The sequence below is a fragment of the Anser brachyrhynchus genome, assembly GCF_964034855.1.
Source record: "Anser brachyrhynchus genome assembly, chromosome: 9".
In the NCBI taxonomy this organism is placed as follows: Eukaryota; Metazoa; Chordata; class Aves; order Anseriformes; family Anatidae; genus Anser; species Anser brachyrhynchus.
The window spans coordinates 1,558,394-1,585,957 of NC_137703.1; the positions used below are offsets into that span (position 1 = coordinate 1,558,394).

General features: G+C 54.4%; 3 protein-coding genes across 5 annotated transcripts in view; 2 read left to right on the forward strand and 1 right to left on the reverse strand.

The window, feature by feature from the left end:
- Positions 1 to 21,152, forward strand: part of KCNAB1 (potassium voltage-gated channel subfamily A regulatory beta subunit 1) — a 43,333-nt gene extending 22,181 nt beyond the window's left edge. For both annotated transcript variants that reach the window (XM_080604776.1, XM_080604777.1), the window contains exons 2-14: positions 4,254 to 4,297; positions 6,859 to 6,896; positions 8,033 to 8,112; positions 8,674 to 8,718; positions 9,652 to 9,696; positions 10,323 to 10,366; positions 12,463 to 12,549; positions 16,429 to 16,514; positions 16,645 to 16,765; positions 17,227 to 17,321; positions 18,276 to 18,396; positions 18,879 to 18,967; positions 19,658 to 21,152. In XM_080604776.1, coding sequence (XP_080460902.1) covers positions 4,254 to 4,297; positions 6,859 to 6,896; positions 8,033 to 8,112; positions 8,674 to 8,718; positions 9,652 to 9,696; positions 10,323 to 10,366; positions 12,463 to 12,549; positions 16,429 to 16,514; positions 16,645 to 16,765; positions 17,227 to 17,321; positions 18,276 to 18,396; positions 18,879 to 18,967; positions 19,658 to 19,747 — 985 coding nt within the window. In that variant the 3' untranslated portion in view covers positions 19,748 to 21,152. The remainder of the gene's footprint in view (positions 1 to 4,253; positions 4,298 to 6,858; positions 6,897 to 8,032; positions 8,113 to 8,673; positions 8,719 to 9,651; positions 9,697 to 10,322; positions 10,367 to 12,462; positions 12,550 to 16,428; positions 16,515 to 16,644; positions 16,766 to 17,226; positions 17,322 to 18,275; positions 18,397 to 18,878; positions 18,968 to 19,657) is intronic.
- A 1,093-nt stretch (positions 21,153 to 22,245) lies between these two features.
- Positions 22,246 to 26,000, reverse strand: SSR3 (signal sequence receptor subunit 3). Its single transcript, XM_080604778.1, has 5 exons — positions 25,804 to 26,000; positions 25,359 to 25,485; positions 24,551 to 24,649; positions 23,442 to 23,573; positions 22,246 to 22,782 (listed from the first exon to the last, which is right to left on the reverse strand). Exons 1-5 carry the CDS (start codon positions 25,940 to 25,942, stop codon positions 22,716 to 22,718), a joined length of 564 nt encoding a protein of 187 aa, XP_080460904.1. The 5' UTR covers positions 25,943 to 26,000; the 3' UTR covers positions 22,246 to 22,715.
- A 49-nt stretch (positions 26,001 to 26,049) lies between these two features.
- The window catches only part of TIPARP (TCDD inducible poly(ADP-ribose) polymerase), a 30,857-nt gene continuing 29,342 nt past the window's right edge, over positions 26,050 to 27,564 (forward strand). Inside the window, exons 1-2 of one of the 2 annotated variants that reach the window (XM_080604774.1) lie at positions 26,050 to 26,651; positions 26,700 to 26,760. The gene's annotated coding sequence lies outside the window, so the exon portion shown is untranslated. Of the gene's footprint in view, positions 26,652 to 26,680; positions 26,761 to 27,564 lie in introns of both variants that reach the window. The other variant, XM_080604773.1, reaches the window with a different exon arrangement.

The following is a 27,564-nucleotide window of genomic DNA, read 5'->3' on the forward strand; positions in this document are numbered from 1 at the left end:
ATTACAGGTTCCCTTGGGTCTCGCTCAGCCCTGCCTGCACCGTCAGCACTTACCCTTCGGAGGAAATAATTCAACCAGAAGTTGCCGTAAAGCACGTGAAGGAGGAGCTGCAGGAGGCAGAGGACAGCGAGGGCCGTGCTCTCAGATCTCGCCGTGGCTGTACCCGTGCTACATGAGGTGTCCGGGCACGGGGCCGAGAGCTCCCCGTGCCGGGGCAGCTTCGCTTGAAAAGGTTTTTCTCAGCTTGGGCGTCTGGCAAACAGGGGGTTGTAACGGGCTGCCCCGTACGCCCCCGAGTTAACTGGGGCAGCGGCGTCGCAGGGAAGGGTGGGTTTTGAGCAAGAAAGGGTTTGGCGGTGCTCAAAGCTTAAATCGCTTCCGAAGCGGAGGGGACCTGGGAGCAGCCTGCAAGCAGCTAGGGCTGAGAAAAGGCCTTCCCGACGCAGCGGTGGGGCGGAACGGAGGGAACAGAAAGCTGCGGCCAGACCCCGCAGGGAGCTGCTGGCAGCGAGGCGGGGGCACGGCTGAAAGCAGGAGGCCGCAGGCGTACCGGAGGGGCTGTCCTCAGGGGGCGATGAGGCTGCTGAAAGCACAGCCGGCAGCCCCGGGGGGAGCTCCCCAGCCACCTCGTGTCCCCCTCCGTCCAGCTGCGGGGCCGCCTGTCGATGCACAGGCAGCCCGCGGTGCCGTGGGGCTTCGTTCCCATCGCGTGTCCTTCCAGGAGGAGTTGAACGGGCTTAGCCGTGCCGCGTGATCAAATTATTCCTGCTTTCCATCGCCGAATATTCATCTCAGTTTTAAGCCTTCTCGTCTTTTTAACTAAAATTAACGTTTATTTCAGACATAATCTGATCTTCCTACAGTGCCGCGTTGCAAAGAGCAACCCCCTGGGAAGGGATTTCAGCCTCCTTTGTTCCTGAGATTCTTGAAAAAACGTGATTTTTTCCCCCTGAATTCTTACAGTCAGCCTTTATCCCGGGTGCCTCTTGTTACCCTCGTCTCTGTTCTGTATTTCCTGCTGAATGTATTATTCCCCCTCTTCCCGTCTCTATTGCCTTTTAACTTCCTGATGCTGAACCAGAAAGCTCTTGAGGTCAGAAGCTGCCGTCTTTGCCTTTCTCACGAAGGTACAGTCGTGGCTCCGGACGTGCAGTAAGCAATTCTTACACATCTTTCAAATCCGGTACACCTCTCCGCCTCGCATTTTTCCTGGTTTCGCTCATTATTTCGCTCGCAGCAAAATGGCTAACAAGCAAAATACTCTTTTTTTTTTTTTTCCCCGCTTTTGCAGAAACGGAAGGTTTTGCTTATTCAGCCTTGTTCAGCATCCCAGTCAGGTCCAGAACCAAATTATCTTTTATGAGGATAATTGTGCGTGCGTTAAGAAGCTAAACTGCGTGGCAGGTTTTTGGCTTTGTTGGTTTTCCCTCTGCGGTCACAAATGAGCAGCACTTTCCCGTCGGCCCCGTGGACTTCGAGAAGGGTTTCTCCGTGCGGAAATTCCTCCTTCCGCCTCGCGCCCCGGGTGCTGCGTGGACGGAGGGGCCGTGCCGTGCCGCGCCGTGCCTCTCCCGAGCCTCTGGTGGGTCTGGAGCCGCCGCCGAGGAGCGGGGCCGGGGCCAAGGTGCGGACACGGGGAGCAGGCACCGTGGCGAGCCCGGTGGCACGGGCGCTTCGCTGGGAACCGAGCGTGCCCTCGCCTTCAAGAAGCCTGGTCAAGGGAAACGCCTGCCCCGCTCGTGTGCTGCTCCTGCGCCTCCGCGTGTTGCCGGCAGCGTCACGGAGCCGCGAGCCGTGCTGTCAGCGGGCCGGGCCTCCCCCTCCTGCACCCGCTGCCCCAGCGCAACCCGGCGGAGCCGCCGGTGCTGCGGGAGCCGCTCTGACGTGCACCGGGAGGGAAGACCGGCCTGCACGGCTTGGCTTTTGGGGCCTTTTCCCCCTCTCGCGCGGAGCCCCCTGTTTGCAGGGGCTGCGGCTCACCTTGGACGGGAAGGATGCAAGATTTAGGGCCCGCAGAAGGAACGTGTGGGGAACAGACAGCGAACGGCCAGCCCCGCTCGGAGCAGGGGGGGGCTCTGCCCCTCGGGCAGGGCTCTCCCCACTCGGCCCACCCGCAAAGCGCAGCAGCCGCTGCGGCTTCTCACTTCGCTCCGCAGCCAGCCGTGAGCTGTGGGTGCTCCCTGGAGCCGCGCTTTGGTCCACTTAAATGAATCCCCCCGATTGGCTTCAGGCGGACAAGATCAGTCCTCCAAGCGCAGGCTGCGCAGGGACACGGTGCATTTCTCGATCCCCGGGGACAGGAATGGGGTAGAGGCGGGATGGGAGGCGCGTTACCGCCGGCAAGGAGCCAGGCCGCCGCGGGCGCGCTGATGCAGCACCTCGCTGACCATGTCGCATCCTGACAAAACGCTGCGTTTTTTCATCCGAACACCATGAAATTTGCTGCATCTTGCAAAATTGCATCTTTCCACCTCTGCCTGGATGTAAACCTTGCGAAGTTTGGAGAGGAGAAATTCTTTACTACTGCTGCAGCCTGGAGCGTCCTCTCCTGTAATGCGTGCAGGGACAAAGACCCGGGGAGAAGCACTTTCCCTCTGGCTTTGACCCGTCCTGCTCCTCCTAGGGACATTGCTCTGAGGAGCATCTGTGCTGGGTGGCAGGACCCTCTGTCCTGGTGCCGTCCCTCTGTCCTCATGCTGTCCCTGTCCTGGTGCCGTCCCTCTGTCCCTGCGAGCTGCGCTCAGGAGCGGGACTGGGTTAGAGCAGTGGTGTCTGGACGAGGTGGCTCGCAGGAAGGTTCTTGTTTTGTTTTCTTTTTCTTTCTCTTTTCTCTCTGAAAATGGAGCTGCTTTGCTTTAGGCTTTGTCTTTAAGTAGTCAGGGAGGCGGTGTGGAGCGCTTCTCAGGCCTTGCTCGTGGTGCAAGTTTGGGATAAAGCAAACCGAGGCAGTTTCAGGCAGGCGATCAGAAGCAGTTTGAAGGCTGCCCCGCGCTGCACCCAGGCAGCCGGAGCCAGCAGCCAGTGCAACCTTCCTGCGCTCAGCAGGGGCTGGCAGGGGCTTGTCCGGTCCTGCAATAAGATGTCAGAGGTGGGAGAAGCCAGGCAGAGCAGTGAGAAGTGGTGCATGAACAAAAGGGAGTGCTGCTGAGCTGCTGCAGGGTGCGGCAAACCGCACCTGAGCGCGGTTCAGCCTGGCTCATCTGGACCCGGTGCCAAACCTTATGGAAAATGCACAGGGTAAGCTACCCCGTTGTTACATCAAGTGACTTCTGAGTTTCTGCTGCGGGCACGGTGTACTGGCACCCTTCCTCTAGCCGGGCGGCTTCTGAACTCAATTTGCAGGGAGGATCTTGCGCTAACGGGACCTGGCGTTTTCTGCTGTTGGCTCTTTAGCGTAGACATAAATTTTTCCAAGCGCCGCGGTCATGTGCACGCTAAGGAAACGGCAGGGACAGCTTTTGGAAAGTCCAGCGCGATGTTTGTGCCCGGATTTGTTAAGAGGAGCAGCCTGCGAGGAGCTGGGTGGAGCTCGGAGCAAGAGGTGCTTTCCAAATGGGAACGGGGCTGGAAGCGCGCAGCGCTGAGGCCACGATAAGTCAGCGTTTGGGGGGGTTCTGTCCCGATCTTCCTTTTGGATTTAAATAATTCATTACCAGCAGCAAAAAAAAAAAGTGCGGTAATTGTTCGCTGCGCTCTGCAGCGGAAGGTGAAGAGCTGGCCCCTAAATTATGCCTCGATCTGGCAAAAAAATTGCACGGATCCGGCTGTGATGTGAAGGTTAAAGAGGGTGTAATTAGCAGGGCATTTCGTGCTGCCGCGCCAGCTTCACGTTAGGGTAGGGGGTTCACGTACGGCACGTCTCACGGGCTCGCAGCGAATTACCCTGTCTGCAGCCCTGCTCCGCGGGGGGGGCACCAGAACAGCCCCTGCGGCTGGCGCAGGGCAGCCCGGGGAGGGGGGGGGGACGGTGCTGGGGCTGCTGGGTGGACGGGGGTGCTGAGCCAAGTGGGAAGGGGAATGAAGGGCGCGCTGCTGAGTAAGGCAAGTGCCCAGCCAGGGTTACTGCCAGGAGCGCTGAGTGAAGGCAGGGGAGCGGCGTGTGTGTGTGTTACAGCCCCTGCTTTGGCCCCCAGCAGCCCGGCGGTGCCTGAGCCGGTGGGAATCTGCCCCCCCCCACGGGAAAAAGGGTGCTTCGGGTGCACACCGGAGGGTCTAACGTTGTTTTCTTCTTCTTTTCTTTTTTTTTTTTCTAGAAACCTTGGGAAATCCGGACTGCGAGTTTCGTGCCTTGGCCTGGGTGAGTTTGTGCCCCGAGCCCTGCAGCTGTCCTTCCCCTTCCCCTTCCCCCTGCACGCACCTCACTGCTTCCATTCCGTACCGATCCCAGAACTGACGAATAGCTTATCAATATTTTATCCTATCAATATTTTATCAAAAAGGGCGTCTCTGGGCACTGCAGGCCGTGTGTGCAGTGACAGCTGCGTGTGCACATCCTCTGCTGCCGCCTGCCGCAGCGGGCAGGAGCGGGGCCGTGCTCACCCAGGGGCTCCCTGCGGTGGCAGGCGCACCGCTCGCGGCGTGCTTACAAGTGCATTTCTTCCACAGCGCCTTGAGAGTTGGTTTTAAAACAGAGGGGATGTGAAAGTCACCCTGAGTTGTAAAGCCATAAAAATAAGGCCTGTTCCGGCAAGAAGAGCTCTTCTGGTTAAAATAGCTCCCGACTCGCGAAGGACTTCCTCGCCGGGCACGGCAGGCTTTTTTCGTCCTGGCAGTTTCACCAAGAGCAAGTGTTGGGGCGGAGGGAGAGCTATGGGGAGGAAGTAGCGGCAGGAGAAAATCGCCTTGCCGAGCATTTCTGTGATTGCGAGCAGGTGGGGCCGCAGCGGCGTCTAAATATATCCGAGTGTATCTGAGCGTATCGGGCCTCTGTCAGCACAGCTGTGGGGCTGCGTGCTGGGGCAGGCACGGGGCCGGTGCCACAGGGCAGGAGCCGGGCAGTGTCCCCACGCTGTCCCCACGCTGTCCCCAGGCTGCCCCCAGGGCCCTGGGTGTGCCGGGGACAGGGCCTGGGGATCGGTGACATTTACATGCCGGGGGGCTCCCTCTGCAGCGCGGCTCGGTCGCCTCTCCCACCGCAGACGCATCCCGTGCCTGTTTCAGTGCCAGGCTGAACACCTCTCTAAGCATTTCTCCTGTGCGGCTCCCCAGAAGCCCAGCTCATTTCCCTAAGCTCTCCTCGGTAAGAATCCACTTTCAGCTTAGCAAAGTTTCCGAAGGCTCAGCGATCTTCCCTAAAAGAAGAGGCTGCTCACGGTAGAGTCCCGACGAGGTACGAACCCAGCAGTCGTGTGAGCAGGAAGGGGCCAGGTCTTCCCCTAGCACCTTGTTCTCTCTGCTCGGGGGCAGAGCTTTTGCAAGCCCTGCAAATGATGGAAACGCAGCCCCGGACAGCAGGCAGGGTGCGGAGCAGGCAGGGCTGAGCACCCACCGTCGATCCCACCCGGACCAGCGCCAGGAGCCGGAGGCTCCGCGTGGCACCGGCCTCGCTGGGAGCAGACTGGGGGAAAATCGCCCTCGCAGGAGGCTGAGCCTCGGCTCCCAGCCAGGGCGCTTTTGTTTTTCCGAGAGGTGACACATCTGCCGGCAGTGGAATTATCAAGTGGTGAATTTTGCATCAGCAAATAACCCAGAAATAGTCACACCACGCGAGGCTCCGAGCTGTGATGGAAACGGAGCCGGATCTGGCTTAAATGCAGAAATGCCTCTGCTGGAGCTGAGGGCACCCAGCTGGAAGACGCTTTCCAGCGTGGGCAAGGGGAGCGGCTGTGCCTCGGAGCCGTGCCCGTGCTCCACCACAAATCCCACACTGGAAATAATGTTTTTTCGAGTCTTTTTGTCTTTTCGTCGTTTGCGTTCCCGCAGGGCCCCCAGGTGGGAGCACACCGCTAATCGGGACGGGCCGACGGGAAACGGCTGTTGGTAGGGGGACAAGTAAGGGTTAGGATTTTTTTTTTTTTTCTCTAGTGTATTTTTCTTCCAAACTGCTCCTCTTGGCTGGGCTGTGAATCATCCTCGATCTGACAGCCGCTGCTGGAAATGCCAAGGGAGCCTTGTGTTTTCTGGGAGGGTTTCTTAAAGCACCCCTGCTGCAGCCCCCAGCCTCCTCGTGCCCCAGCAGCGCGGGCATTTTGTGTCCTGCACGGGGCTGGGGGGCTCGGGGTGCCCCTGCTGCTGCCCCTGTAAGCCTTTTGCAGTGCTCTGGGCACGGCTGGTGGCACAGGTTTGTAGGTACCTGGAGTGTGGGGTTTGTGATCCACGGGGTGCATAAATAACCCCTCTTCTTACCTGTGCTTGGGACCTGCGTGCGTATTTAGGCAAAAAAATCACTTCGGGATAAACAGGCTCAACACATTTTTTTATTTTCAGTAGAAAAGCATTTTAATGTATTCCGGTAAAAATAACACTTCTGAGGCTTTAACATGGAAATCGGTCTTCATTTGGATTTTTTTTCACTTGGTCAGAGACGCTTAATGACAAAACGAAGCCTGTTTTCACTTGTACCGGTGCTGCGTGGCACCAGAGCCCGGGCAGCGCGGGGCCGGCTCCGCAGCTCCTGCTGCAGCTGTGCCTGCTGCACGTCCTGGGCTGGAAGAAGGAAACGCACAATTAGTAAAAAAAAATCCCATTTAGTTATTCTGGCAGGATTAGCTGTGGTCGGGGAAGAGTTTCGTTCCCTAAATGACAAGTTTCAGCGCCGTCAGAACGTTTCCCAACTGCACACGACTGTCGGTCCCCCCCGGTGGGTCTGAACACCGAGGAACCTCTCTGGTAGTAACCGGTCATTTTGTTTTTTTCTAGGGACATGGGTCACTTTTGGAGGCCAAATCTCAGATGAGGTAAGTAATCCTTGGTTTAAGTACGATGCATGAAGCAAAGCTAACGAGAATAGGTTTTTAATGAAATTGTGGCCAGCAAAATTACAGGAGCCTGATTTGGTAACAGCAAATGGCAGAGTCGGTACGCAAAGGAATACAAATCCTGGCTTCTGCTACAAAAATCCTAATGAACCTGACATTTCCAGAGATGAGCTTTAATAAAAACATCTGCCCCTTGCAACTAGCTTTTCCCCGCTGCTGGGAGTGACGTTTCCGTGCGTGCCGTTGGCAGCGGCGCCACTCCTGGAGCAGGATCGGGAAAGTTCTGTTTTTGCAGAACGTGTGTAATCTGCGGCAGCCATAAACACCCGGAGCGCAGCGTCCCACAGAGGGCTGCCCGGTGATTTTAGTTCATTTTAATTCTCTTTCTCTCCAAAATGAGATGAAACAAACGGAAACGTGCTCGGGTCTCCTCCCCACCCCGGCCCACAGCGGATGGCTCTCGGCCTCTGCTCGTGCTCCTGCCCGCGTGCTGCAGAGCACGTGGACCTCGCTGCCTGCCAGGTACACTGGCAACGCTGTTCATCAAAAAAAGGCAAACCTTCCAGCAGCCTGCCTTGTAGTACTGCAGCAGAAAATCCCAAAATAACTTTTGCAGCAGGGAAGAGGCCCAGGATTCTGATTTCAAACCTTTTGTTCTTTGTAAGCGACTTGACCTTTGCGGGTATTTCTGCCTGCCGCAGATCACTGGGCTGAGTTTATTCCTGTTTCTCAGTATTGCAGGCTGAAGCAAAAAGAGTTGTTTCAATGACAAATTTGGCTCACTTGCTCTCCTTGTTTAGAATTAGTCGATGCATGGAAAAAAGAAGACTTAAACGCATTTCTGCACTAAACCCCGTACATCCGCAGAGCAATTTCTGCAGCCCTATTAAATTGTTGGCTGCTTTCCTGTTAGCAAGCACAGGACTTCCCTCTGGGAAGAGATTAATTCCTCCCAAGACGGATCCAAGGGAAGGATCCGAGGGACGAATCCTGTGCAGGATGGCGCGGTGGCACTGGTGCCTCTTCCTGCGCCAAGGAGGAGCGAAACGTCCGGCGCAGGCGCTGCCAGGGCTGCGAGCGGTGCCCGCGCTCAGCCCCGTGTCTGCTCCCTGCAGGTGGCCGAGCAGCTGATGACCATCGCCTACGAGAGCGGCGTCAACCTCTTCGACACGGCCGAGGTGTACGCAGCGGGCAAGTGAGTCCCCGGCTTTGCTGCAGTGCGGGGCGCCGGGGGTCCCTTCCACAGGGCTCCGTCCGACTCCTTCCCTGTGCCTCCGGCCGTGGCTCTGCTTGGGAAATCCCATTTAAAAAATGTCATTTTTGGAGCACTCTTAAAAAATGACCCCGCACCCAGCTGAGATGTATGACTGGGGCTGCCATGAGAGCTCGCTCTCGGCACCGGGCGGAAAGTGTCCCGAATAAATGACAGTTTGGTGCGTGCCTTAACGAGGATTAGCGGCCCGTGGCGGTGACCCCTCTGCAACGCAGCTCCCCGAGGGAGGAGCAGCTCTGGCTGCAGCCCAGCTAATAGTGCTCCTGGTGTCATTGCTGGACCAAACAAAAAGAAAAAAAGAATCCCCCCGTAACATGTCTGACACTGGCCGAGTAGCGTTGGGCGTGGGAGGTGGAGCGGGGTGCAGGGACGGGGCCCAGCGGCTCTGCTGGCGTTGGCACAGCACCACCGTGCTGCCCGGGGCGGTCACAGAGCTCTGCCTCGCGCCTCTCCTCTCTGATGGGCTCTCTCTGTCTTGTGCAGGGCCGAGGTCATCCTGGGGAACATCCTCAAGAAGAAGGGCTGGAGGTACCGTACCGCCGCAGGGACCCTCGGGCACAGGGGAGTGCGCCCGGTCCTTGCACAGCCGGTGCTGTGCGGGGCTCGGGAGCGAGCGCTGCTGCCTGCAGGCAGCACCAGGGCTGCTCGTGGGGCAGCTCCGGAGCCAGGCCTTGTAAGTGCTGAACAGTGCTCTGTGCTTTTTGGGAGCACACAATGACTCGGTGAGGCTGCTGTGGTTGACCCGAAATGCAGGTTTGAGCAGGTGAGGACACCTGCAGGTTGTCCAGAGGCTGGTGCTGCCCTGACCATGGCACAGGCCCCCCTGTCTGTGCACAGCGGTCACCTTCCCCGGGTGTTTGTCCTCATTTCCATGCACGGTACGTCGAGACAGATGATGCGTGCATCGGGTCTGCGCGCACGTACAGAAGGCTGTGCGTTAGGAATGCAAAGCCGTGATGGGCCTTCATCCTGGGCAGCCTGGTAGGAGATGATACCTCATGTAAACGAAGCGCATTAGCATACGTTGTGTCGTTTTAAGAGCATTTACATAATCTTTAAAGATTATGTGTGTCATAGGCAGCCTGCAACCGCGGAACAGCCCCAGTGGTGCTCTCCCAAAATCCGTGCCCCTGTTCCAGGGGTGATCGCTCGGTGCGAAGCGTTCTGCGTCCTGCGGAAGAGGGAAGTCACATCTAGCAAAGAAGCAGATAAATCGTGCTACACACCTACAGTTATGCAGCAAAGTAGTTTGCGAATGATTGATATTTGATTTAATATCACATTGGGGTGTACAGATTAGTTCGGCTAATGCATCCTTCCCGGGGTTTAATGCCTGAGGGAACACCCCACGCTCAGGACCCGCGCCCCGTGCCCTCGGCAGATGGGCAGGAAGCTTTGCGGGCTGCTGCGTGGGTTTTCTGTGATGATTTTATTTAACAGTTTTTTCTTTTCTGCTCCTAGGCGGTCCAGCCTGGTCATCACAACAAAGCTGTACTGGGGTGGAAAGTAAGTTCTGGTGACTCGGGGTGGTGCTCGCCCCCGCGGGGCCGGGGCTGCTGCCCGCTCGCTGCGCTTGTGGTCGGGTTTTTGGGAGCTGGCGCCGGGCAGGGGGATTTGGGGGGGCTCGCCCCGGGCAGACCCCACTGTGACCCGCTGGGAGGTGGTGGGGGAGGCCGAGCAGCCCCGCTCTGAGCACCGCCCGGCCTCCTGCTTCCCGCAGCGTGCTCGCTGTCTCTGGCCTGAGAACAAAATGTCAACGCTGGCGCTTTCCAACCTGCTGGAAAGCCTGAGAGAAGCCCGAACAAACCACGGACACGAAGGTTATCCCTAATGTTAGTTTGCAGACTAGTGTCTGGGTGGTTGTCATCAGAGGTAATGCGCAAGTGATTAAATTGATCTTCCCCCCTTACACTGAGGTTTTTTTCGCTGTCTGGCGGCCGAGGCTCAGCACAGCTCCGTGCTTCCCACCGTAGGGCCGGGAAATGGGGATGTGTGGCACCCGTCCCACCCGGCTGCATCACTGTTCCCCAGGCCAATGCTGTCACTTTGTTTGGGGGCGTTTCAAGCGTCTCTTCTTGCTGGTGGCTGGTGCCTCGGACCCCTAACCGTGTGTCCCCGCTTTGTCTTTGCAGGGCTGAAACGGAGAGAGGGCTCTCGCGGAAGCACATCATCGAAGGTGGGTGCTGGGCCGGGCGTTGTGCTGTCGGGACAGGTCCGGGTCACCCCAGCAGGCTCCCCCCAGCTCCCCGCGGCCCCGCGACTCCATCCCGCGGTGCCCCCGCTCCATGCGGGGTGGGCGCGTGGCACGGCGTTGTACAGGCAGGGCACAAACAGAGCAGCGCCTGCGAAAAGACACGCTTCGGTCGTGGGAAGGATGCGCAGCGTCAGCTGTGACCTCGTTACGGTGAGAGTGGGCTCACAGCGGGGGCTGCTCCTGCCCCGTCCCGCCTGACGGGGTGTGTGTGCGGGGCCGTGGGGCAATCGGCCCTCCCCAAAAAGCAGCCACCACTGCAGGGCCCCGCTGCCGTGTCCCCCTCGCTGCTGCGGGATAAACGCCCCCGGTACGACGGGCATGTGCGGGGGAAGAGCCGCACAAAGCCGTGGGACGGGGCTCTCCGTGGTTGCACGGGGCACGAGGGAGCATCAGGCTGTGCACCTGTGATCACAGCGCCGCGGCACGGCTCGCCGCAGCCGCCCCTCGGTGCTGTCTGACCCACTTCTGTCTGCTGGCACCGAGCAGCGTGGGAAGCACTTGAGGCTCCCCTGGAGCTGTGCACGAGCTGCCAAAGCTCCCCGAGCCCGGCTGTGGCGTGCCTGGCTCAGCCGTGCCCAGCGAGCCGGGGTCAGGCCGAGCCCTCCCTGCTGCCCCTGCCCCCCGACTTGTGGGATAAACCCGCACTGCTTGCCGGGGCTGTTGCTCAAGGCAGTGTTTGCTGCCAGAAACAGCTAGGAAAGGAAAATTCGGGCTCGTCCATGCTAGGTACCGTGGTGTCAGCCTCCAGACAGAAGGGGTAGGGACAGCTCTGCCACGCTGCTGTATTATAAAACAGGTTATATGGAATATATTACCGGTATATTTACTTTACCCGCCCTTACCTGGGATTTCAGTGCTGCCCACACCACAGCCTGGCTGTCGCTGCCCAGAGCGGGCGCTGTGGGATGAGCGTGGCCACAGCACGCCCGGCGAGCGGAGCCGCAACAGGGAGCGCTTCGAGCGAGGAGCAACTGCCCTAGAAAACTTCCACCACTTCACACTTGCGGAGTTCAGCCGCACTGACGTGTGCCTTCCGTGTTAGGGTAGTGCTGGGGAAAGGTTCTAGCCCCGTTTTATTCAGTGCCCCTTTGAATGAAGCCCCTGGTGCAGCGTTCGGGCTGCTGGCCCTGCCCCCGGGGTGCCTGGGGGAACCGCAGCCATTTCGCGGGCACTCGGAGCCCACCCGCTTCCCGTTCCTGGAGGAACTGCTTCGTGAAATGGCAGAAAAATCCTGGCAGCAGTTGGAATGGTTTCGCAGCAAAAGTAGCAAATAACGTTAAGGTCAGTGGTAGCTATTTTCTATAAATACACTTGGCAAAAACAGCCATTTTTTAATCTCAGAATTCAGCGAACGTTTTCAGACTGCTCTATTTTGGCTTGTTCTTCATGAACATTCATAAAAAAACATTTTGTTCCTGGGAAGATTCATAGAAAATAAGCGTTAGGAATTCTTTTTTATCTCTTGCACACACGCACATACCTACGTAGGCTCTGGATGCCGGCTCCCATCAGCTGCTCGCAGAGAAGCCGAGGAAGCCCGGCAGGCGGGGAGGTGAAGGAGGCAGAGCGCGCCCCCAGCAAGGTTGTTGGCAAGCAATTAGGGTTTATTTATTGTTTTAAATGGGAGGTGACCCCCCTTGGGGTGTTAGATTAGCTCTGAAACAAAACCTGCACTCGGCCCCTGGCGGCTGCCCTTTGGCTCACCCTTTGGCTCACCGCGGGCACTCGTGGTGCAGGCGTCTTCCCACCCGAATCTTGGTGTAATTAAACAGAAGCACAAATTATCACGTTTAGTCCTAAATGGCTGAACAGATATGGGGCAACATTACACGATGTGGAGTATCCTTCTGATGCACCGTGTGGGTGTATACATTCATATACACAGGTACACATATGTGCATCCAGATACAAACCATACACCTGCAAGAGAGGGGGGCTGTCCCCAGCCCCACCACGGTGCCCCCCTCGTGCTCCCGTGCCAACCCCGGGGGTTCTTCTCTCTGCTCTGCCGTTTGCAGGATTAAAGGCTTCCCTCCAGAGGCTGCAGCTGGAGTACGTGGACGTGGTCTTCGCCAACCGGCCCGACAACAACACCCCCATGGAAGGTTAGTGGGAGCTTTAGCTGGAGGTTTTCGTGCGACTGATCCTGGCTTACCGGCTTATGCCTCTGATGGTAGGAAATGAAAAGCAAATCTTTATTAAATATTCAGGCGCGGCAGCTTAAATACAGAATACCTGCTTCATGATATCCTGGAGTCCTATATATTTACACTTAAATGAAAGGAATTTGTGACTCTTAAATGGGAATTGAAATTTTCTTTAAATCCCAGTGGTGCCCTTAACATTGTTCATTCCTTAATTTCCTTTTCCCAATTGCTTCAGACAAAGCTGAAATGAATTTGTGTTTGCATTCAGCAGACCTCTGCGCCAAACGACACCTGTGCGCCCCTGCCCCACTGCAGCCAGCTCTGGGGAGGGCAGCGGGCCTGCACCATCCCTGTCCCCGTCCCTGTCCCCAGGCAGCCGGGATCCGCCTGCTCCTCACAATGTGAAAATGCAGGGTGTGATCCCAGGCGGCTCCTCTGAGGGGTGGTGTGAAATGAGAACTTGCTGGGGGGCCGTCGCCCAGGTTTCTGGGCAGCTGGGGGGAATGGTCCTTGTTCAGTTCGGTGAGGGGGGCAGGTATTTAGGAACGCATGAGAGCCACGGTGTCTGTTCCCTCTGATGTTTCTCGGCTGATAACCGCCCATCGTGTAGGTGGCCGTGTGCCCTGGTTAGCCAGGAGCCCTCACCGGTACGTTATGGGGTGAGTGCATGGCTTAACGGGGAGCAGTTCCCATTTCTCCCGCTCTCACGTGGGAGCTGACGCAGCCGTGCACGCCGTGGCAGGGGGAGATCAGCTCCGCAACCGCGTAACGAACGGGCAGAAGAAAGCGGTGCAGGCAGCAGGGCTGTCACGGCCGAGTACGTGGCAAACGCAGCGGGGGCCTGGCTGCCCCCCGGGCTCCGGGAGCCGCAAGCACCTCGGTGGCCCCGGGAGCGCTGCGTTACCCCGGCCCTGACCCCGTGCCAGCAGCCGTGGCTGCAGGAACGTGCCTGGGACCCTAAAGGCAGCACAGATCTGCAGTGCGTGGCGAGGTCAGGGCGCGTGGCGGGCCGTGTCTCGGGGGCAGGAGCACCTCTGAGCTCCGCCAGCTGTGGAGGCGCCGTCCACGCACGCGCAGCGCAGCCGAGCTCCGGCGCCCGCGGCTCTTCAGCAGCTACGGATACTGCTCACGGTGCTGGAGCCCGGCAGCAGCGTTATGAACCGTGGGGCTTGGCGAGACTTGGAGCAGGGCGAGAAAAGGGACGTTTTTATTATGAATGGTGCGGTGTTTATTCCTTCTATGTACTTCGTGCTTTTTTTATGGTTCACCTACTAAGCCACTTCCATCCCAGAGCATCTGTTGAGCCATCTGTCGGTTCGGCAATATCTGGCACGCACAGCAAGTGTTAAGCTACCTTCGCAAGGCATAATCCCAGCTACGCTCGGTGTCCTTAAGTGGCCATGCTTTTCCCACGAGTAAATAGCTGCTTCCCAACTCCTGCAGCCCACCGTGTCCCGTGTGTGCAGCGCTGCTGGACGAGCGCCTGCAGGAAGGGCTGTGCAGGGCCCCAGCCGGGCAGCGAGCGCAGCGCCAGGGGCAGGATTAGGGACAGGGACAGGGACAGGGACGGGCAGCATCGACCCCAGAGCACGCCCGAGGAACCCCCTGCCTGCCAGAGGGGATGGATGGAAGCTGTCCGGATGAACCCCAGCTCACAGCACCGGGCGCCGCAGCTCGCTGGGGCTGCTGAGCGCCAGACAGGCGTCCTTTGGCTTGGGGACACTTGACTGAAGTCCAGACACGCTCAAACTCTTGGCAAAAGACCTGCCGCTTTTCTTCTCCCTCTCGTGATGAGCCTTGTCAGCTCTGGGCTTTAAAAAACTTCACTGGAAAAGCGTCCCCTTTCTGACAGGAGGAGATATCCACGGTCTGCTCAGATGGGCGCTTCTGTTCCTGACCCTTCACGCTTCGTTACTCCGGCTGCAGATGCGATCCCCTGGCCGTGACAGCAGATGCTTCTCTTCGCCCCGAGCGACGCTTCCAGCCGAGCAGAGCCAGCGCTGGCTGGGGCGGGGGGGCTCAGCCCACGGCCCCACAGACGCGCCGGGAGGGGACAGGAGCGGCGCCCGAGCTGACGCTGCGCTGCTGGAGGCTGCCTGCCGGGGCTCGGAGCAGTCATTTTGAAAAAGCCTCTCCTTGAGGTGCTGTCATCTCTGCCGTCCTGCGAGCAGATTGAGTGGTCCAGACGGGTGCTGTTCACAAACCGCCCCAGAGGCGTACCCAAGGGTGAAGGATCTGGTAAACAAGAGTATAAATATACATTTATTCTGAGCTGACTCCAGTCCTTCTTGAAGGGAGTAGAGGTGGGAGAAATGAAAACAACCGTGGACCAAAATGTGGAAGAGGTGTATGATAAAATGCTTATAAAATTCCTAAATGATCGTACAGCAAAAACAGAAGACCCAAAGCAGTGAGAAGCGGGTGCTGCAGGGGGAGGGAGGAATTCCCCTACAGGATCACCCTACTGAAACCCTCCGGCATCACCCTACAGCTTCACACCACAGCCCTTTTTCTCTTAAAAAAAAAAATAAAAAAAGAAGGAAAACAATATCTGGCATCTGAACTCTCCCCCTCCCTGGGGGAAGGAGCCCTCAAGCCGATGTTTCCGTCGGGAGCAGTTCTGCCTTCCCGACGCGAGGCCAGCTGCCCGTGCGGGAGGCACGCTGCGCTTTTAGAGCCCGCCGAGGGTTATAAATGGAGACTTCGTCATGTTTAGCTGCTTGTCGCTGCCTTCGGGAGAAATCTCACAATAACCTCCAGATTGGCAGTGTAAACTACCCTCTGCCAAGCTTTTTTTTTTTTATTCCCCATAAATAGGACGAGAATCCTCATGTATACGAGGCAGCTTATCTTGTTCTTGGTAGCGGTGCCCAGCACCGCGCCCGAGGAGCCCCAGCCGCTACCTCTAGCTTTAACACCTGGACCCAGGGCAGGCTCCTTTGTGCAGCTGGGTGCTGAGCGGGGCTGAGCGACCTCACCTGGGTCAGGATTTCAGGGGCGAACTCCCCCCTTCCTGCAGCTTTCCCTTCTTGCAGCTTTCCCTTCTTGCAGCTTTCCCTTCTTGCAGCTTTCCGAGGACCAGCGCGCTGCAGTCTGGCAGCGCCCGCTGAGCGTGAGGTGCCTCGTGTGTAACGGCAATGGGGATTGTTTGCTTCTGCTTCCCAGCCCCCACTTAGCTTATTTCTGTCGGTTTGAACAACGCACTGTTAGGGGCTCGCACCACCTGTAAGGTTAAATATTTTTCCGTGCCATTTTTCAAACGCCGTTCTGTCGCTGGGAGCACCCCATTCCCAGACGAGAACCCACCCAGCCTCTTCTGTCTGAGGGCTGCCTTGGCATAAAGAAAGGAAGCAGAGGAGCTGCAAGATTTTCTCTTGTGACAAGGGTGGAAAATGGACAGGGAACGAAGGGAGGCCCTGTCCCTGCAGCGCGGGCACCTCTGGATGAGCGTGCCCCTGGTGCGGGGCTGGGGCTGGAGCAGCACTTTCAGTTTATTTTTCGACTGTGCTGCCCTCTTGTGTTAAATTTTGGAGGGGATATTATTATGGGATAATATTTAGACAATAGCCTGTTGGTAAAAGTTTTTAAGCAACTGGGGGATAGAACTTTTTACATTTACGCTGTTAATGCTTCTCCCTCCTTGCTCGAGCAGGAGAGCGTGGCAAAAGCAGAGCGTCGCGGGAAGCCCCGTTACGAGCCGAGCCGTGGAGCTGTTACCTGGCTTGTTGCCCGCTGGCCACGGAGCCAAGCTGCCCCGGGCTGAGTTTGGTGCTGATAAATCTGGCTCTGCAGAGTTCTCATACTTTTTTTTTTCTTTTTTTTTTTTTTTTCCTGCAGAAATCGTCCGAGCAATGACACACGTAATAAACCAGGGCATGGCGATGTACTGGGGGACGTCACGCTGGAGCGCCATGGAGATCATGGTAAGGAAAAGTCCCTTTTGCTGGCAGCCCCGTGCTCGAGGAGGCCGGTCTGTGGGTGGCTTGTCCAATTATGTCCTGCGAGAGCCTCTCAGCGAGTGCCGTGGTTTTTTGCTTGGTTTCTCTCCTCCAGGAAGCCTACTCCGTGGCCAGGCAGTTTAACATGATACCGCCCGTGTGCGAGCAAGCTGAGTACCACCTTTTCCAACGAGAGAAAGTGGAGGTTCAGCTGCCGGAGTTGTACCACAAAATCGGTAAAGTCTGAGGCCGTGCATTTTACCTATTTCATCTTCAGAGAGAAATAAAGAACGGTCAGACCGGAGGCTCCCGAGGGGAGCAGTGCCCTTCCCTGCACGCCCATGCTGCGGGTGGAGAGCGCGAGCCAAGTGCCTCGCTAATGGCCTAAAGGAAGCCTGGCTTAGTGCCTCTGGTAGAAGCGGGCGTTAATTGGAGTGGCTGCTTCTGCCCGCTGAGACCCCGCGGTCCGTGCAGGTGTCACAGGAAGGCTTTGGATGAGCACCAAGGGCACCCCGTGAAAATACAGAAAAGCAAACCCCTGTCTGCCAGGAAGATGCTCTCGACACCCTTGAAGGGACTGAAGAGCACTGGCAGCTGCCAAACAAATAAGCAGGAGTTGTTTGCTCTGTGCTGAAGGTGCCGTTTGTGACCCAGCTCTGCTTTCCCCTGTGCCCTAACACCTCTGCCCTCTCCGCAGGGGTGGGCGCGATGACGTGGTCTCCCCTGGCCTGCGGGATCATCTCAGGGAAATACGGCAACGGGGTCCCCGAAAGCTCCAGGGCAGCTCTAAAGGTATTTTTTCACATGCTCCAGAAGAGCGGACGTGCTGCTACAGTGAGGGCTGGCAGATGCCGAGGAAAAGCAGCCCTGTGGCTGGAGGCTGCCCTGCACGGACGGGCTCGGTTCCTCTGGCCCCTGGGCTGGCAGCGGGTCGGGGCTGGCCGTGGGTTCAGCTCCTGCTCTTGGGCACCGGGGTGCTCTTGGCCAGCTCTCACAGCTTCCGTAAGCCGTGCCGCTCCTGTATCACATCTCCCTTAGGTGGCTGACGTTATTCTCAGGGCTGGAGAACACCTACTTGAAAATCCCAGTACATCAGCTGAAAGGAAAGGCGCAGTGTGCACTGAGCTGCTAACAAGCATCATGAATTTCAAACGTGGCATTTCATTGCATTTGTGATTTTTTTTTCAAAGCAAAGTACACCTTTCAAAACAAAATATGTAATATTTGCTGCAAACTAGCTGAGAAGGCGTCATTTCCCAGAGGGATCTGAATTGAATCAGTGAATCAGAATTGAATTTCAAGTCTGGAGCTGGGAGAACCGAAATCTCAGCCTCTTCCAATTAATTTTCTAATCTCGAATGTTAGCAGTAAGCCTTGAACAAGATCACATGTTCTCTCACTTCTTTGCTGGGAGGAAGTGGGGTGTCAAAAATCTTCTGCAGTTGACCAATATTTCACCTTTTTCCAATTGCAATTGGCTCCAGCGGCCCAAAAATAAAACGTGGGGGGTCCCGATTCCAGGCTGAGCCCCTCAGTGGCACACAGCCCGAGCAGTACGGACGTGGGCTGCTAAGGGCGACGTCCTGCCCCCTGCCACAACCGCTTCAGGTAGCAGAGCACCGCGTTGTTCATCCCCCGGTTACCTCCCGGGTTGGGCATGATTTTTAGAGGTGTTGATAATTGCCCTTACCTTTCCACTTTGGTCGACTAAAACCGACACCTGACTGCAATGTAATTTACTTCCAGTGCTACCAGTGGCTGAAAGAAAAAATCGTAAGTGAAGAGGGAAGAAAGCAGCAAACGAAGCTGAAGGACCTCTCGCCTATCGCGGAGCGTCTGGGCTGCACACTACCTCAGCTGGCAGTCGGTAAGCGGTAGCGCAGGGGCTGCGGTGGCGCCGTGCCTTTCCCTGCTTTTGTCAGAAAAAAGGGTCCAGGTGAGAAGATGTTAGGGGCACGCCTTCCTTGGATCGAGTAGTCCTGAATTACCCAGCTGACAGAATTGTGTAGCTGACCGAGGAACCGGGCCGGGAGAAGAGCAGTCCGTCAGGCGGTGACCGGTGCGGGCGCGGTAGGTCAGGCATCCCCAGCTCTCGTTCCGTGGGAAGAGGAAGAACAGGAACGAAAGACAGCGCTTTTAAAAATGGAAAAAGGAAGCATCGACACGATGCGTGACTATCCTGTTTAATTGGATTAGGAATGACTCAGAGGGGACCCGGGAAGTGACAGCTTCCAAAAATACTGTTGTTATTTGTCAGATAGAGACAGAAGTTCTGGCAATTACCGGGATCAGCAGTAATGCAGTGCAGTGAACCCTTCGTTCCTAACCATCCTGTGACTTTGTTCCCAGCGTGGTGTCTGAGAAACGAGGGGGTGAGCTCTGTTCTTCTAGGATCTTCCAACCCGGAGCAGCTGATAGAGAACCTGGGAGCCATACAGGCAAGTGCTCGCGGCGGCCGCGTGGCAGCTCCTGCCTGCCTCCTGCGTTACTTCAAGGCAACGTTGGCATACCTTGAGACTAGTGCCCTTGTTTTCTTAACAGTTTTACTGCTTTGCGTTTTGTTTCAGGCCTCTTACAATGCTATTTATACACACTAATTAAGCAAACCTACCGCACTTCACCGTGACTTACACCCCTGTGCAGCGGCTGTGTCCATGTTCAGCAACAGGAGGGCGGTGTCAGCAGGGTCAGTGGGCTGTTCTGCTACTTGCCTCAAGGCTTAATTGAAAGAAGCAAGTGGCCTGATGTCAAGATACGTTATGATATATTCTACGCTAAGTCTTCAGCACTAGGCCTGAGAAAAGCTCAGGGCCCGTAAGGGCCTTAACTTGCCTCTGTTGCTGTTCACAGATAAGAGCTTCCTCTGTTCCTGCCGCCTCCGCGGCAGTCGAGCAGCATTGTGCACACAGAGTTCAGGACAAGCATTTCTGCGGTTGTCTCACAGCACAAAGTTGCTTTACCTTTTTCCCTTAGAGGAAAACTGTTATTAGATAAATGTTCAAATACGTCTCTCACACACACAGCCCCAGAGGAGACGTTCTTTGATGAAATCTAGATTTAATTTTGGAAAAAGCTGTGACTGTCTTTAATGGAAGCTTGATTAAACCTTGGCTTTCTTCTACCCCTAGGTTCTTCCAAAGATGACATCACATATTGTAAATGAAATAGATAATATTCTGGGAAATAAGCCCTACAGCAAGAAGGACTACAGATCATAATGCAATGCATGAATTACCTGGACTGCATGGTTTAATAAGTGCTCTGTACAGAAGTACAGTCCTGAGTTAATATCCGGTCATTAGAATCAGTCAGCAGCTTGCTGCTCCGTGTCTACTGTTACTGGATCCTTCGAGACGTGTGCTGTTGCTACCAATCTGCAGTGAAGTTTAAAAGCACAGCTGATCTCCTTTACAAGCAAGAACTATCTTGTATTTTCTTACCTTCGACGGAATTCATTAATTTTTACTTTCCTCTTAGCACCTCATGCTTGTGCTGTGAAAAACACATGTAAAGCAAAAAATAATTTATAACCTTCAGGTACTTGGTAATTAAAGAAGGATGTACAGATATATTTTTTCAATGAAGAAAAGCCAGATACAACTTAGGTTTTAATAAAACCACATTCGGGAATTCTCAACTATAAAGTTTCTTCAGTTAGGTTAACAGATAGAATGGGCAAGTTCAGATTTTCCATTTGCTTTTTTTTAATGCTGAATACGTGCTTTAGATTTTGTTTGTAATGGAAAAATGAACTTAAGTCAGAGAATTAGTTATACATTCTATTGCTCAACTGCTAACTAGACAATTATTTCAGCCATGGGGTGCTCTTAAGACATTATGTCAAGTAGAAGCCAGAAGAGCACAGTTTAAAAACCCCCAGATGCATGTCGGGTTAAGACAAACAACTCCTGTTTGCAAAATTTTAATTCTATATAAACTTTAAACCAAGAATCCATGGTAAAATAGTTTTTTGCATTTTCTAGAAACCTGCCTCTACTTTTGCCTGCTTGTAGACATAGCTATTGCAAATTTCAATATCCATGAGCTTTTGAGGATACAGATACTTGTAGATATATGTAGTGCATAGCTGCTGAAAACTACCAGAAACAATCAGGTGTGCATTTTGGTGGAAGGCTACATTTGCTTTAACTTGTTCTGGAATCGGGCATAAGTAAATGCATTGTATTTTTAAGACGCAGGTAGTTCTTTTGTGAGCATTTCATCCTTTACAGCAGTTGATAGTAAACATTTCGCTATTAATTTGCCCACCTTCAGAACCATGCCGTATTTACCATTAGTTTGCTTTGTAAAGCGCGCCTCTGATTTCGGTTAGTCCTTCACACTGGTACTGAAACATACTTTAGGGACATAATTCCTAGAGGTACAGCTATGTACAGTATTCATAGGACCCTTCTATGCTATTCCTCTTAACTTCAGGATATCTGCGACGCGTGCGGCGCTCACGGGGGCCACGTGAACAGATACGAATACTTGACTTGTTCTCTCCTGTATTTAACCCAATAAGCTGTGGTATGTGTAAATGAACTTAGCTGCTGTATATCAAGAAACGCAGTCTGACTTTGACTTCTGCTTGGACCCAATAAAAGCATTTTGTGCAACTGATTCTATACTTGGAGCTCTGTTACCAATGGTGACACCGGTTATGATAAAGCAGTGGCTTGCGTTGAAACCAGCCGTGAATCATTCTGCAGCGAAGTTAGCCCACTACAGCAGGCGTCGGGCGTACGTAACGCTTTGGCCTGAAACCAACACGAGAACATCCTTGTGGCAGCTCCCCGAAGCCCCACTGCATTTCAGCGACCGGCCTCTCCTGTCCGACACGGGCTGGTCGGTCACAGCGAGCAGCGGCGGCCGCTGAGCACCCAGCACCTCCCGTACCAAGGCCTGTCACTGCTCGGGGCCCCCTCCCCAGGCCTGCCAGGAGTAACCGTCACCTTCCTTCTGAAAATTAAATGGGTAAGTGGCCTGAACTCTGCTTCGTGGGCACTAGCCCTAGGATCAGTGGTGCAAGTCAGACCAGGAAACTACCGAAGCTGAAAAGTTACCTGACTACCTAGAAAAAAGAACTGTTTGCATTTCCTATGCAGAAGTTACAAGCAGCGTACGCTATCTGGCTTGCCTTGCAGTAGCTCCTGAACTTCAGAGTCTTCTTTAATAAATTTTACATAAGGATGAATCTTATTGAAGCACGAAGATCAGCAAAGTAATTTTTAGGTTAAATCTGATTATAAGCTTTCTCTTCCTTCCTACAGCTTGAAGTTTGTAACAGCAGTATCTGTGACTTCTACAGTACAGCTCCATTAATAGCAGCAGTGTTTAGCATTTTAAGTAACAGCTGCCTCACTGATGGCATGGAAAAAAAAGGATTGCCTGATAAACCCATTACAAAAAGCCAGCTGAAGCATTTTAGTTAAGTCATGCTAGGAAAAGCTGCAGGTTTTTTGATTTATAACTTCAGAAATGAATGGGGGGAAAAAAAGATTCAAACAAATTCAAGAATGTTTTCTTAGGAGATGCTGTTCAGATTCTCTACTGACTCAAAGTTACTTAAAAATGAGGAGTATTTCCACTGAAAACAATAAACGTGTTGACTTGTAGAAGCCTCTTCTCTAATGGAAGCAGAGAGGTGACAAGCCTATGCACGTTGCTTACCCACAGAAATACTTTCAGAAACTGACAAAGGAAGTACAGGAAATTAAATGACAAAAAGCCTCCTTTTTATTAAAACTTTGCACGTTACAATAATAAATGACGGATTGTCACTTTTCACAACCATGGAGTTTGGCTCTTACAATAGCCACCGAATTTACAGGCAAGTTCTGTTACAGGGTTCGACTACAGCTGCTCTGTGCTGCTGTGCAGCACCCCTTACGGTCTGCTTGTGGTGTTTACTGGTCTGCAGAATCATCCCACCCGTGAAGCGCTTCAGAAAGGCTGTCTGATAACGGCTCACGTGCCATCTCCTTTCAATGCTAAGTAAAAAAATTTGATTCGTTTATTGAATAATACCATGTAAAGATACCAAATTCACTAATTTTCTGTTGAAACCCTCCCCCCAGACCCTCAGGCAGTCACATTATAAAAACATGTATTCCTATTCCTCCCTTAAGCTTTTGTATGGAAGTTGAACGCTGCCACAAGAATGAACAGTGGGTTTTTTTGTGTCTACTTGGATCCTGTGGATAGCAGGGCGATCAGTCCAGACGAAGCACTTATAGAAAGGATATAGTTTCTGTAGGAAGAAGGTTAAGGATGTACACATGTAAAGATACCGCTGCTTTTTTTTTTTTAGAGAACATTTAGTAGAAGTTGTATGAAAAAGAACAAATTGAAACAGTCTTCCTCTGTAGACTTAAAATAGGACTGCAACACTGTAACTAGAAATACAGCTTACCATCAAGGCTATCAGCAAGTCATCAAATACTTCAGAACAAAGGCACTCCTAAAGTTTAACCTGTTCTCTTAGAAGTGTTTCTAGCAATATTTAAGTAACAAAAAAAACCTTGTAAATTTACTGAAACTAAACAATTCTGTAATGTAGCAGCACATGGCAATTAACCCTGATACACTGTTTCTATAAGACCATGAGCTGCCTCCTTACTGCATAATTACAATATTGAAATGGCAAAGCCGTAAGAATTTTTGTAGATTGCCCAAGTAATATCTTTAAACCACCTAGTGACAGATGATAAATATTTATGTGAGTTGGATGTGTTTTTTTTTTCTTTTTGTATTCTCTGTTTTTACATGCAAGTGTTTCTAAGTTGAAGTACTAAAATGAACCGCACCCATCAGCGGGGTCCACTTGCAACCCAGCTGATAAATACAGTTACCAATGACAACAAACAGGAACAGGGCTTCGGTTGTTCCAGGCGTGGTAATAAAGGATACACGGTGGGGTTGAAGTTCTTCAGCACAAAAAACGAAGCAATGATGACCAAGACCAGGAAGAGGGTGTTGTTGTAGAAGATGGAAAAGGTTGTTGCTTCGTAATCTGCAACTTCATTTTTCTTCCACAGAATTCTACCAACAGGTAAAGACATCATTTCACACGCTGAAATCAAGGCACAGCCCAGCACACCCACCATTTGAGGAGACCGACACCCAGAAGTGTAACTGACCACAAGAGCTTGCAGCTCTTTGTCACAGCCAGCTTCTAAAAGACAGCACAGCAGAAACTACCGGTCAGCTCATCCGTTAAAGACAAAACTCTGCGCATTCTCTGCACTTGCCTATTTACTTACGATTTGTCTTCTCTCCATGCGCATCAAACCCGGCCCTATATAAATAGCAGTGCTTGCAGGTTCGTGTCTGTTAGCTACTAACGGCACGCTGGGCTGTAAGGGAAGGTGTGGCTTTTTTGCTCCAGGGAGAAGCTAGTTCTCCTCCTCCTTATGTCTTACACAGCCCCGACAGGCACCTACGCGAACACGGAGCACTGTCTGACGCTCATCGGGCACAGCCCGGGTACTCGTCAGAGCTATCACGGGGGAAATCTGCACACTTGCTTTCCCAGTCACAACCACTGGGGGTGCCGAGGGCAACCACCGATGAGCAGCACAGCGCAGCAGCAGCAGGAAACGCGCTCCGCAGGAACTTGCAGTCCACTACGCCACGTATGTCGCATGCGCCCTACCCTTCCGCTTCCCTTCAGGCAGCTATCAGCGGGCCTGTACTGAAAGGTGTTTTGCTTTGCACCTCAGGGACTGGGAGGCTGCCTTATAGGACCTTACTGGTAACAGCTTTGATGTTTAAGACCATTCATTGATCATTCAAAAGGATTTATAGCTGAACGAAAAGCTGACAAAATAGCTTTTACTTATCAGGGGGGGAAAAAAAATCCACTTACCATTAAAAAAAAGAAACAATTTAACTTACCAGAAGAAAAAGTTTCTAGTTACAGAGAAAAACAACAGCCAAGCAACAGTGTCTAATATCCTACCCGGAGCTTTAAAGATGCCAGGCATTATTAAAACAAGAGAAAGGCAGCAAGAGGTTACCTTTCATCCTTCTCCTTACGGGACATCTTCCTGTTGTCTGCCTCAGAAAGCTTACGAGTGACTTCTTTGGAAACAGCGTCTTCTCTTTTCTGTGCCACCCTGTAAGAAACACCATTTTTGTTGCAAAATGAAAAAAAAAATGTGACTAGAGAAGTGGCATTTTACAGGGAAGAATAAAAGTCAGCCACGATACTGAACAGCTTTGCCAGGCTGAAGGAACAATAAGCAGCAATTAAATTAGGAGCAGTGCTTGTCAAATGGAGTTTGTGGCAATACCCACTGAGACCAAGTTCTGCCGTTTCATTGTGCTGCTGGCTGACAAGGCTAGTCTATTCCCTAATTACACGAGAGGTAACAGAAACAAATTAGGATTTACGGGTACCAAAGAAGCCTGGCAAGTACACAATCCATGTGCCTTTCTCCCCCACGCTGAAGTTAACGGCCTCGCAGTAACAGGCAACAGCTTTAGGAAAAGCGTGAGCGGACATTTTGGTGTCACACCTTAAACTCCCACCACGGACTTGCAATGGAAAAGCAGTCAAGAAGCGAAGGTCACGGTTAAACACCACAGTTGTAACTTTTCCCCCTCACGCCGTCACAGCTTAAGCTCTGTATTGGTGTAAGTTAATGCAATTCAGCAGCTAATGCAATGAATTGCGAAGGCAGCAAAAAGCAAGACAAAGTGCTGGATGTCTTTCCACTTCTACATAAAACAGCTCATCAGAGTAACGTTTCACGTGTTCTTACTCATGAAAACAACGCAAACGTATTTCGCGACGCGCTAATTGATACGAGCCGCCGCGCTTACTTGTGCTTGAGCACAAACTTGACGTTCTTGTAGGCGAAGGCCACGAGGTAGGTGCTGATGAGGGTCATCACGCTGTACAGCACGGCGGACTGGACGAGATCCATGTGCCATATCCTCCAGTAAAGCCCTTCAGAAACGAACAGCGGGCAGCGTTAGCGCCTTATGGCCCCGCGCGGAGCCCCCGGCACCCCGCAGCCCCCCCGGCACCCCGCAGCCCCCCCGGCACCCCGCAGCCCCCCCGGCACCCCGCAGCCCCCCCCTCCGCCCCCAGCCCGGCCCGGGGCCGCCACGTCGGCAGCGGGGGGGGGGGGGGGTGAGGACGGAGCCGGGCCGCGGGCAGAGCCCTGAGGGGGGGGGGGCGCCGCTCCCCGGGCCCAGCTCAGCTCGGCTCGGCCCAGTCCCGGTGCCGGTCCCGGTGCCGGTGCCTGCCCCCCGCGGCGCTCACAGATGGGGATGGCGGAGACGATGAAGGCGTTGCCGAAGAAGAGCGCGGAGGACTTGGCCGAGAGGTTGCGGCTGAAGTCCTGCAGCAGCAGGTCCTCCTCCGACTGCTGCCGCCCGCCGGGGCCGCCCCTGGGCGCCATGGCTGCCTCACCTCACGGAGCGCCGCGGCGGGGCGGGGCGGGGCGGGGCGGCGCGGGGCGGGGCGGGACCCGTCGCTTCCGGGACCCGCCGAGGGGACTTCCGGCGGCGGAGGGGGCTGACAGGGACCGGGCACATGCGGCGACCTGGGACCGGGGACCGGGGACCGGGGACCGGGGACCGGGGACCGGGACCGGGACCGGGACCTGGGACCTGGGACCTGGGACCTGGGTCCGGGACCGAGACCTGGGACCGGGCTGAGGGCGCCCCCGGTGCGGAGAGAGGTGCCTCGCCCCGCCTCATCTCACCTCACCTCGTGTCGCCTCGCCTCATGGCCCCCAGGTCCGCAGCACGAGGAGGGCAGGGCAGGGCAGGGCAGGGCAGCTGGAGACGAGGTGGGTTCGTGTCACCGCCTGTACCCGTTATAACGAAGAAGAGACTTAGAAAACGTGTGTAAGCGGAGCGGGGCTCTGCTGTTCGGCCCTGTACTGAGCTCCTCTCACCGAGTGCAGCGGTGTTGTGGCGCACGCCGAGCGCAGCGTGAAGTTGGAACATCCCCAGCGTTGTGCTGGTACCTGCGGGGAGCGATGGGAGGAACGGGCCCGGTGCTGGGGCCGGCTTCCCTCCGTGGCACGGGGCTGTGCCTGCAGCAGGGCCCCGGGCTGCCCCGCAAGCTGGTGAGGTGAGGAGAAGCACGGTGACCCCAATGAGGTGAAGCACGGTGACCCCGATGAGGTGAGGCACGGTGACCCCGATGAGGAGAAGCGCAGTAACCTGCCGAGATGAAGCACAGTAACGCCAAGCGCCAGCAGACCGAGCGGTGAGTACGGAGCGTGCTGTGCCCCCGCGAAGAGGCCGGGACCCGCCTCGCCCCTTCATCCACCCCCTTGCTCTCCATCACTCTGGTGGCAGCGCCACCCGCGCGCAGGCACCCTGCTGTCACGGGTCTGCGACCGCTGACGGGAATCCCATCGCTTGGGAGCGTGTGGCAGGGGGCCTCGGGGTGGCGGCCCGGGGGGCTTCGGCTGCTGCCCTTTGGTGTTGTTGTTTGCCGCAGCTCTCGAGCAATCGGTGATGGCTCCCACACCTAGCTGGATTAAACTATTTGAGCTGTGCTTTCTTAATTTCTAAACGTTTCTGTGGCTGTCTGAAAACGGAGAAAAGATAAACTTGCTTAAAAGTAACAGAAAAGGAATTCAGACTGTTTCAATTAAATAATTTTCTCCGTGGGAATGGAGGTCATCAGAGGCATTTTAGTGGACGGTTGTTTCAAGGGCTTTAACCTTCTGAGCATGCACGTGTGTATTGCACGGGACTTTCTTGACAATCTTGTTTGTAAAACCCTTTAAAACCAAATGTGTAGTGGGTAACATCGCCATTCGATCAATATTATAGGAATTTCCTTATTGAAGTGTGTTGTTAGAGTTGTCAAAAGTAGTTGGAAAGCGCAGGACAGATTACGTGTAAGATTGTTTTAATATTCCGGCTTGTTGCCCGTGTTTTTGCACAGATTTCTTCCTCCGCTCATCTGGGTAAATGTGTGTTGTGGTGGAATGTAATTAAGTTTTTGTTCAGGGTTTGGGTTTACGTGAGCAGCACGGTAGCATTTCGGAACGCAGTCTGC

Bases quoted from the DNA above. Each gene is read 5' to 3' on its own strand.
- SSR3 (XM_080604778.1), bottom strand. From the start codon at position 25,942: ATGGCGCCCAGGGGCGGCCCCGGCGGGCGGCAGCAGTCGGAGGAGGAC. The intron at 24,650-25,358 runs GTAAGCGCGGCG...TGTTTCTTACAG, and splicing joins AAGTTTGTGCTCAAGCACAA to GGTGGCACAGAAAAGAGAAG. The intron at 22,783-23,441 runs GTATCCTTTATT...TTCTTCCTACAG, and splicing joins AAGAACTTCAACCCCACCGT to AAACTATATCCTTTCTATAA.